At 40.2% G+C, this 10,647-nt stretch overlaps 1 protein-coding gene across 1 annotated transcript; it reads left to right on the top strand.

Moving 5' to 3' along the window:
• Positions 1–1,372: 1,372 nt before the first annotated feature.
• Positions 1,373–10,157, top strand: LOC307138319 (uncharacterized protein). The gene is made up of 3 exons (XM_079836557.1): positions 1,373–1,757; positions 2,911–5,654; positions 5,771–10,157. The coding sequence occupies exons 2-3, from the start codon at positions 3,629–3,631 to the stop codon at positions 8,152–8,154; spliced, it is 4,410 nt and encodes a 1,469-aa protein (XP_079692683.1). The 5' UTR covers positions 1,373–1,757; positions 2,911–3,628; the 3' UTR covers positions 8,155–10,157.
• The last annotated feature ends 490 nt before the right edge of the window (positions 10,158–10,647 follow it).

Below are 10,647 nucleotides of genomic sequence, written 5' to 3' on the forward strand. Positions count from 1 at the left end.
GAGTAGAAAATAGAAGCACAAACATCAAAGCCACTCATTGTTTTCCAATTCTTCATGCATTCCTGATGATGAGGAGTGCCTTCGAAAATTTCTCAGTGTGATGTCACATTGTAATTGTTCTAAGCCTGCAAATGTCATTACTTGTTGCAGAGACATCACAATGGGTTTATAAATGATGTCATAGGATGTATGTTGTATGTACGTAACGAATGTCTTTTTGTTAAGTGAAATTTCAACTTTTTAATGTTTCTTTCAGGGACAATTAGAACAGATGAATCAATTTAGTATTTTCTTTGTCATATAAAGTCTGTAGCAATGTCTGTTTTGTATCCACAAGCCATAATTATGAAAATGTTTATGAAATTTATTCACAAGGCATATTACTGCAGAAAATAACAAACATTGGATGTGCAAATAAAACCCTAAAGCATTTTAAAAGGATGGTAGCTTACAATGCCATGGTTGCACAAGCAAAGCGGGACAACGAAGACTGAAAACCTTTGGGAAAACAGCACTGAGCTCATGTCTTAAAATGTTTAAGCAGAATTTCTTAAGTAGAATGAATGTTTGGGTAAATCTCTTCAAATCAAACATTATATTTCCCTCAAACAATAAATCATATATATATATATATATATATATATATATATATATATATATATATATATATATATATATATATATATATATATATATATATATATATATATATACGTTCTGCATTCTCAACAACTTGGTTTCCATACAGGTTAAATTTCACCTTTGTAAAATAAAGTCAACTGATGAAACTATTGCCTCGAATGTCTGATGGCACACATCTAAAGAGAAACAGAAAGTTTAAATTATTCTTAATGTCAGCAATTAATTTACAATGTTTACAAATTTATTTTTCATGAAGCATCAGACTGGAAATAAGCAATTCCAAGGCAGCCATTTTGATAAAGACCAGCCTTTGAATTTGAGCTGCCAGGATGTAATAAAATGGCCACTGTAAGAGCTTCTAAGATATAAACGTGCTGGTAAAGAAATCATAGAATATATGACAGGCGAATTTAGAACATTAGATCAGAAATATGTTCGCTGAGTTGGAATTCGGATTTATCTCGTATTTTACGAGCTCGCTAACATGCCAGATTTGACTGCACAACAATAACAACACTGAAAACGCTTACTTGAAAGCTAACCGCGAATATCATACGGCTAAAAGGCAGACGGATACTATCGTTATTATTAGTAGCTCCTATTATTAAGTACGCTAACATTATGAGTGCGATAGTTTCACACACACACACACACACACACACACAGTACTGCCTCCACCACAAATACAAAACATAACGGACACAAGACGGGGTAGCCGGAAGTATTCCAAGGTCCGGAAACGACTGATGTTAAAATCTCACACGTCACTCGTTCCTCTCTAAAACACCAACATAGACCGTGCAAAATATTTTAGCCGACAAAAAAAGCAAACGCAAAATAAAAAGTAATCGGTCGCAATGCCGTTTAATGCATTTTTCACAGGATATAAGTACGATAAGTGCATCTGTTTGAGAATATAAGGGACACTCGGTCTCATGCTATGGCACCACGGTTGCAGTGGAATCAGAGTCTGCTAACTAGCTGTAGCTAGAAGGCTAACCACTGGAAAACAGCGCAGAGCTGCTGCTGCTGGGGTACATGAACGAGGGGGGCAGGGTGGGAGAGAGTATAGCAGGCCCCGTTCATCTTTCCTGGTCTAAAAGATGGATGCGTAGGTAAAAAGGCCTATTTTATTGTCTCGACTATTATTTCATTATGGTGATTTAACGTTACTTGCACAATAATATAGTTTTGCTCCTGCATTATCTGACTTGCTGTTGTTAGATCGCGCATCATGACGGCAAGCTAAGCCGTGTCCCTTTGCTAAATGTGTAGTATTAGCCAGCTGTTTTGCATGCTAACATGTTTCCCATAGCCCCAGCGCTAAAAGAAATTCGCGTCCATTATTACGCAGATCGTTTTTTTAAAGCACTTTTGACTTTTGACATGCATTTTGCCCATCGTAGACAATTTTCCATTACTCATAGGAGTCTGTTGAAGTGGATGTTTTCTTTAGTGATACGCGATGCAATCGTTGGATGTAATAATTACATGAAATTCACCTCTAACCCTGACGATTCACACTGCACTCAGCATCTTTTCAGCACAATGCCAACTGCTCAGAATGTAAGAGGAAGTGATTGAAAACACTCGCAACGTTTACATATAAGAAAATCGTGTACACATTTGGATATGTGTCTTAACTTACTGTTTTCATTGCGCATATCGTCTGAGAACGTATTTTACAGTGGCATACTTTTTGTTTAGTATCGTGTTGTAACTGTAAAATGACATTCGTTAAATGCTTCAATACTAGACAGCGAGTATCAGTTGAATGGTTAAAATCTGTCATTTAGATGATGCTGATAAGATGAATTAATGTTTTAGATGCAATGTATTATTTCAGAATGAATTATGAATGCAAAAATAATTTATTTAAAGGTTATGGTTCGTTAGAAATAAATAGGGACTCAGGTTTTATTTTATTTTTTATTGTTTCTGTTATTATGAGTTATTTTGTTAATGAAGAAAGCAAATGAGCCAAAATGAAAATATGTAAATGCTTTTAAAATGTTCAAGTGAAGGACCAAAGTTTTTCAGAGATGTGCCAATACTCATAATTATTCTCACACACACACAAACGATTTTTTAAATGTGAATTTAAAATAAATAAATTAAAATGTTGCTGTAATAAACTGTCTGTTGTTGTTTTTTTAAATCAAAAATTTTGTTGTGATGGCTCGTGTTGTTTATTAGAAGAATTGTATCTGTATGAGTTTTTGTTTAAAATCAGTAATTTAACATGTTGCTCCTTTTTTCCTCTCACAGTGAGAAGAGGAGTGGCAGAAAGAACATTTTCACAGCCCCCAAGAATGGTAGTGGAGGATTTTGCTTCCAACTATGGAAAAAAAGAAATATATATTAATTGAAACTTGGAAACGGAGATGTAAGCCACATGTGGAGTGAGAATGAATAGATATTCAATGTAATAAAACCAGCCCATGGGATTTGGATGGATCCATCCTACAGTGGGATGGTTATGAACTGGAAAATGTAACCAAGCAAGTGGAAATTTTCCAATGAACTCAAACTACATTAAGCACTTTTAGTGCATTTCCCAAAATGTGAAAACATAATTGCATCTTTGCACTCTTATGGAACATTCAGACTGAAATATTGATATCAAAACTGAACTATCCAAAATAACCGTGATTGTATGGAATCCAATGTGAAGCCTAAAGGTGACATGATTTAAGTCATTTCATAAGTGACAAATCCCATCGGAAACAACTTTTTGCAGAAATAACAAATTCATGTTACAATGAATTCAAAATGTCCTTCTCAACTACTTGCCCAAAGACTGGAAAAATTGGGAGCCCGCTTTAAATTAAACAACACCAGTAGCATAAGGAACATGTGAGGTAGCACTGTTTTTGAAATTGCTTATGTTTCTGACTACAACTAATAGGAAAGAATCAAATAAATTTTGTTACTGCTCAGAGCAGAAGGTGTTGCTACTGCGCACCCATGTATCAGTAAGTGGGAGATGTTCCAGTTTGGAAAATACAATGTGGACATCATAGAGATGCTGAGCGGACACCAGTCCCATCAGTTCAAAGGTCTTGGATTAGAGCGACAACTTCAGCACCAACAGCAAGTGCAGCTTCACCAACACCAGTTACAGCAACAGCAGCAAGGTGAGACATCTGGATCAATTTTGTCTGGACTTGGCTTAGGCCCACTACAAGGATCTAGAGGCAGTGCCTTTACAGATTCTGCATCAATTTTTGCAAAAATGAGTGCACCTCCTCCACCTCTACAACAGCAATCCCTGTCTTCATCGTCTCAAAGTTTGAGGAAATCCAGCAAAATGTCTGGAAGCAGTAGTAGTGGTGGAAGTCATGTAAGTGGATACCCTCAGTTTTTGCGCTCATTCCACCCAACTGAGGCGACCCTTGCACAAGAGCAGTTACATTCAGGACGATTTGATCATTTTGCCAGCAGTAGTGCAAGTGGAGGACTGGTTTCATCTGTTCCACCTCCACCACCCCCATTGCATCCTGGCCTGTCAGTACCTCAGGCCTCCCCTGGGCCACCGTCCTCTACCCCATCCCCTTCAACTTCTGTTTCAACTTCCATTAACCCTCCCAGCAGTAGTGCAGTGACTACCTTGGGTCATCAGTTGGCAGGATCTCAGTCTGACGCCCGAAGCCTACATCAACAGTTTAGCTGCATGTTAGCTGCAAATCAGTATTTTCTTTCTGGAGTACCGGCCAATTCCAGTTTAGAACAATTTTTAGTTCAGCAAGGCAGTCATAACCATCTTGGCCTTGGTCTGGGCCAAGCTGCAGGAGAAACAAGTTCAACCCTTGCACCTCCCCCCGCTCTTCATTCTTCACACACTCATGGACATTCAACCACTCTATCACAGCCTCAACAGCCACCAACACAACAACAGCAACTACCACCTCACACTTTGTCTCACCCTCACCCACCTCCACACCATCCACTGCACTCCTCTCAGCCTTCTTCGCTCGGAGGTTTTGACTTTCAAGGAATCCCAGTACTCTCCTCCAACCAGCTAGCATCTCTGATGCAGCAGGAAGCTGGTTTGCCACTTCCTCTTCCACTACATCTTTCTTTATCAAAAGACGAGGGAAAAGGGGATAATGCTATCGGAGGTGGTAGAAGAAAGAAAGCAATGGCTGGCTACCTGCCACAAAGAAAGACTGAAAGTAACAACAACAATAGCAGCAACAGTCACAGCTCTACAAACCCTAACAGTAGCACTTCAGGGGGACTGAACCAGGATGGCACACCAGGCTTGGATAGAGGTGGTTTGTCAGGTATTGGCGGAGACCCTTCTTCCCACCTAACCTCTTCATCCTCTACTTCTGTTGTCTCATCATCTACTTCTGCATCTTCTACATCAGCATCAGTTTTGGTGACAAATGGCTCTAAAACAGCCAGCCATGGTTCCATGCCACCTCAATCTCAGCCTGAACAAGAGCCCCTTTATCATTGCGGCGAGTGTGGCAAAACTTTCACACATCTCTCTAGTCTGCGCAGACACCTGCGTAGTCATGAATTAACCACAGCTGGCACAAGTGGCACGAGAAGTAGCATCATAAATCCAGTTCTGCATCCTTCCGATCCAAGTATTCCCCACTCTACTCAAGACACCTCAGCTGTCAACTCATCTTCATGTGGCAGTCATGACAAGACTTTTCATTGTTCTGATTGTGGCAAAAGTTTCAAGAAAAAAGGGCACCTCCTTCAACATGGGGTCATCCACTCTGGGGCTCGGCCCTATGCCTGCTCTACTTGTAGTCGTGCTTTCAATCGCCGTGAGTCACTCACCCGCCATGAAAAAATCCATGAAGAGAAACCATTCCGCTGTCCAGCTTGTGGTCGCTGTTTTCGGGAAAGTACATCCCTTTTGAACCATGCAGCCTCTGGCACCTGTGGCAAGTCAGGACGTACAGCGAGATCTAAGCATGAAAGTAATATAGTTGAAGGCAAGAGCAATAAATCTGGGGGCTCCCAAGATGGAATAGCGACTAATGCAGCGGGTGAGTAACGTCTAGAGTAGTGTTTATTTTTAGTAAACCCACTCAAAGTCAAAAATTTTCATAGGCACTGTGAAATTTGTGTGCATAGCATTATTACTGTTTAGTCTGTTGTGCAGGTTCTTACCGGAGTGATGATTTCAGTGATGACTACAAGGACCAGCGCTCTCAAGGTAACATGTATTCTGGACCAACCCCTTGTGGTGGTGGCAGCATGACAGGGTCTGCACTTAGGAAGTCACCATTAGCTCCTACTCTGCATCCACACCCACAAAACCAAAGCCAGCAGCATCATCAACAGCCACATCTTCCACTTTCGTCCCTGTTAGAGGATTCTGAAGATGATGTCACTAGCTCTGTCAACAATGCCATTTCTGCCATCACTGCTGCAGCTGCAAATTGCATGAGCAGTGATCTTGCCCATAGTGGAGGTAGAGGGGATGATCGAAGGGATATCATTGGTGGATTGCTTGGAGGTCTGGGTCTAGGGCCTCTTACCTCACCTAGTGGTCTGCTATCAACATCTGGCCTGGAAAAGTCCTATAGAGGCAATACTAACCCAAGTGCAGTGGGGCTCAATCAGCAACCAAATCAGCTGACACCTGGTGGAAAGCCCAAGCGCCCTCGTAAGCCCCGCAAGAAAAAGGAACCAGGTGTGGTTGGTGCTGAGCCCCCTAAAAGAAGGCAGTCCTCTCACAGACCAGGAGGGCCTGGTGGGGATGTTAGACCATACTTGTGCAGTGTCTGTGGTCGAGGATTTGCAAGAAGAGAGACCTTGAGGAGGCATGACAGAATACACACCGGAGAAAAGCCTCACCATTGTACTTTATGTGGCAAGTACTTCAGAGAGGCATTTCATCTTAGCAAGCACCACACAGTGCATTCTGGAGAAAAGAACTACAAATGTATTTTGTGTGGAAAGGACTTTGGATATGCTCAGAGCCTTAAAAGACATGGCAAGCTACACCAGAAAGGTGAACTGGAAGAAGTGCCAACTACGCCAGGTGGGGAAAACCTTAACAGCTATCCTCCATCCTCTGGCGGCAGCTTGATTCAAGGGGGCCAAAGCAGCTCTTCTTCTTTCTATTCATACGCTCAAGATGTCAAACCACAGACTTCAAACCCTCAGCCTCCTCCTAGACTGTACACATGTGCTATATGCTGGAAATCGTTCCGCCATCACTTTCACTTGACAGCACATCACCAAACAGTTCACGAAGGTGGTGGAGAAAAGCTGTTTTCTTGTGAAGTCTGTGGGAAGGCTTTTGCATACTCTAACAGCCTTACTCGGCACAGACTTTCTCAGCATGGCTTAACACGGACTGGCCAGCCAGTTGCTCAAAGAAGCACAGGCGAAGATAACAGTGCTGGTGGTTCGATAGCAGAAAGCGAAGCTGCTACAAATGCTTTGCTTCAGCTTGCACCACCTAGTGGCACACATGGCGAACATGGAGTTCTTCATAGCCAGCAGGCTCCTCCCCAACCACAAACTGGCTACTCCTCTCTGTTCTATATACCCGATGCCAATATTACACACCCCACTTCATCTAATGCCTCATCTTATTCCCATTCTCTGCCATCAACTTCCTCAGGGCCTCTTCTTTGTAATCATCAGCATCAACACACTGGGATAAAGGGTGAACCAATTTATCACACTGGTCACGGACATATTCTTACTCCAAACATACCCATGCATTCCCTTGCCTTGCCTCCATCAGAGCCACATCAGCAACACCACAATCCCCAGCAGCATTCAGCAGAGATTCAATCTACACACCACCACACTTTTCAAAGCCAGGAAGAGTTGAGGAGACGAAAAAAAAAAAAAAAAAGTCGGCAAGAGAGAGAGGAGATAGGCTACCAATGGACCCCGGCTGCAAAAGTAGAGAGAGAACAGGTGCAAGTTTCCCTTGGGGAAAGGCAGAGAAATCTTCTTAGAGGAAAACTTTTTAAGAGAAAAAGGACAGCAATTCACAGGACGCAACATAAAATCAAGAAGCGCATGGCTGTGCTCGTAAAAATCAAGCGTGGAAGTGGAGGAAGTGCTGTGTATGAACTGGGCCTTCCAGGCGGACTGAAACTTAACAGGCTTCGTTCTCTGAAAGTTCCTCTGAAACGAAAGTCCTGTCCCCTTTGCCTTGGAGCTACCTTCTCACAACAGGTAGCACTTAAAGTTCATATAGCAGCTAGACATTGTCCCAAAGTGAGAGGCCTTCAGCATCGTTTGAAATGTCCAGTTTGTGGAAAACAGTCTCGCAAGTTCCTCTCAGCTCTCATTCACAGAAGCTCCCATTTAACCAACAGAGCATTTTCTTGTAAACATTGTCCCTGTCGTTTCTGGAATGCAATGCTCCTCACACGGCACAAGAAGGTGTGTCGAGGGACGTTGGCTAGGTTTCGGCAAGAGAGGTCTCTTTGTGTAAAATTAGTCATGGGAGCAACATACAACAGGTTTGAGTGTAAAGGAAACTCTTCATCCATGCATATGGAATACAGTCACTGAGTTATGTCATTCAATTCATTTTCATGTGCACTTAAGAAGAGAAGTGTTGTCATTTTCATGACAAAAACTGAGATATCTGACTGAACTATGCTCATGTAGACAGTGACTTGTGTGTCATGAGAGCGTTTTCTTTTCTCTCTCAATCATTACATTTCCTCTCGTAACTTGGAACCCTACAAATGAACACCTTCAGCAAACTCACAGATGTATCAAAGGCATTTGTTGTTATCTATCCAATTCCACACCAGTCTTCTAAGATGAAAATGTTTGTTCAGATTGAAGTGATCCTTGGGTGGCAATAGATGAAGATTCAGTGATTTGGGGCTAATATTGTACTGTGCCCTAACAGTAGGCTATTGCTCACTGTTCCTCAACAGATACTCTGTAGAACTATTCTGTCTAAGATATATATTGTGTTGTTGGTGTTCACTTAGAGAAAGTGTGGAGGTGTGATTTTGTTAATATAAGTGCATTCAGTATCCGAAGGAGAAAAAAAGGTTCCTGTTAGGAAGTTGAGTGTTTTATTTTAAAGAGTATTTAAATTACTGCATGTTGGACATTGCTGTCCATGTATTGAAAGGTCAGCGTGATAAGACTGTGGGCTTACATGGTTACATGACAAATCCAATTGAAAATGTACTTTAAATCTTAATAGAGGAACCAAAAGAAACTAATGTATAATAACACATGCTGATAAACACTTTGTAATATCAAACTTGAGCCCTGATTTGATCTGTTTTGAAAGAAAACTAGCATTAAGATTGTAACGCCAGCACTTAAACAGGAAAAATATGATTTTCCACGTAACCAGTCAAAGGACAAAAAAAAAGTAAGATGTGAATTCACAGATTCTTGCCCTAAAGGCAAAAGCCTTACCAAATTGTGACGATATAACACATTTTATGGGTATTACAATGTAGCGTTTATGTATAGAGTTTAAGGGAGGAACGGAAAGAAATAAGTGTACTGTAATGTAAATTGTGTCAATATTTTATTATGTTTTTTTAAGCAAAAGTCAATTATGTTTTTACCATAGCTACACTTCAGGTAGTTGGAAGAGTGATTGTAAGAGTTATCACTTTAGATCAGGTCTTGATTAAGTGTATTAGTGTGTGACAGTCTGTCCATTTGCCAACTATGAACGTATCCCATGTACTTTTTCTCACTTTTTATGTAGAGATGCCATACTACTTATAGCCTCTCTTTTTCTTTGTAAGAAGAAAAGTATAAGTATGTTTCTATCACTTTATTTACACATGATAAGCTGTTTGTTGATGATACCCAAGCATTTAATAAAATTTCAAAATGTTATATCCTCATTAATTGCATGTAATTGCACATTTATCATTTTGTTACCTCATTGTTTCATATTTGTTTGCTTGTATTAAAATACGCAGACATATTCATTTCGCATACAACTTTATTTCATGGTTCCGATATTTTATTTAACATTTATTATTTAATGTATTGCTTCTGTTAAACCTTTGCTCACTTAAATATTTATTCTGTTGCTGTAAGGTCATTTTTTTACCCTGTAGTAATGTGTTTCTTATACCTTTTTTGTTGTAGTAACGGGCATAGTTGTGTCTGATTATATCAGGGTTCAATTTTGATGGAGCACACAACTATGAACTACAAAGGATGTTACACTAAGCCAATACCAGACAGAAAATAGCTTTTTTGTAATGGCAAATATAATTGAATAATGCTAGAATGCACATTGCCCATAAAGACGTGCACAGTCTGTCCCCAAAAAAATCCATGTTGTCCAATTTTCATTTTATCCACTGAATTCCTTTCATCATTTGACCTGCACTTGGACATTCACTGCTCAGTTTCTGTCAGAACATGATGTACTATTTTAACCCCTTTATAGATTGTTTATAGAATTATACTAGTTTGGGATTCATTTTATATAGTTTGCAGATTTTATCAATTGCACTGTAATACACTGTACGGCTGAATAATAGGTGTTGAGGTTGTGAAATTAAATCAACAACAAGCATTAGAACCGTTTAGAGTGCTTTAGTCATTCTAGCACTTCACGTTGCTCTTTCTCATGTTGATCAGTTGGTGGCAGCAAGGATCCTATAACCTACAGCATGAAGCTGGGAGCCCAGGCAGCAGCAGCACAACTGTCACATGGAATTAAACGCTGATAGTGGGTGGAACAAGTACTCTGAGTCCTCGAGTGTGTGTGTGCACGAGGGAGGCATGGAATTAATATGTGTCCAAGAGAGACAGGAATGGCTTATTCGCATAGAGTTTGAGTGTGCGAAAAAGGTCTTTGTTAGATGCCTTCTAATCTGTATTTTACATGTTCACATTCTTTGCATTCTACTGTCCTCATTAATTAGTGTGTTGAATCCTTAAAGGCAGATACTACAGCTTATTAATATTTTGGTTTTTAAGACCTGCATTGAATATTATAATATTTTGATACTTTAGTGAGGTTGGGTTCATAAGGTTCAACCCTAACAAATCTATTTCCTT

This window comes from Gobio gobio (assembly GCF_949357685.1).
Source record: "Gobio gobio genome assembly, chromosome: 15".
Taxonomy (NCBI): Eukaryota; Metazoa; Chordata; class Actinopteri; order Cypriniformes; family Gobionidae; genus Gobio; species Gobio gobio.

Excerpts from the sequence above, each read along its gene's own strand:
- LOC307138319 (XM_079836557.1), top strand. The coding sequence starts at position 3,629 with ATGTTCCAGTTTGGAAAATACAATGTGGACATCATAGAGATGCTGAGC. Across the intron at positions 5,655-5,770 it reads AATAGCGACTAATGCAGCGG|GTTCTTACCGGAGTGATGAT; the intron begins GTGAGTAACGTC and ends TCTGTTGTGCAG.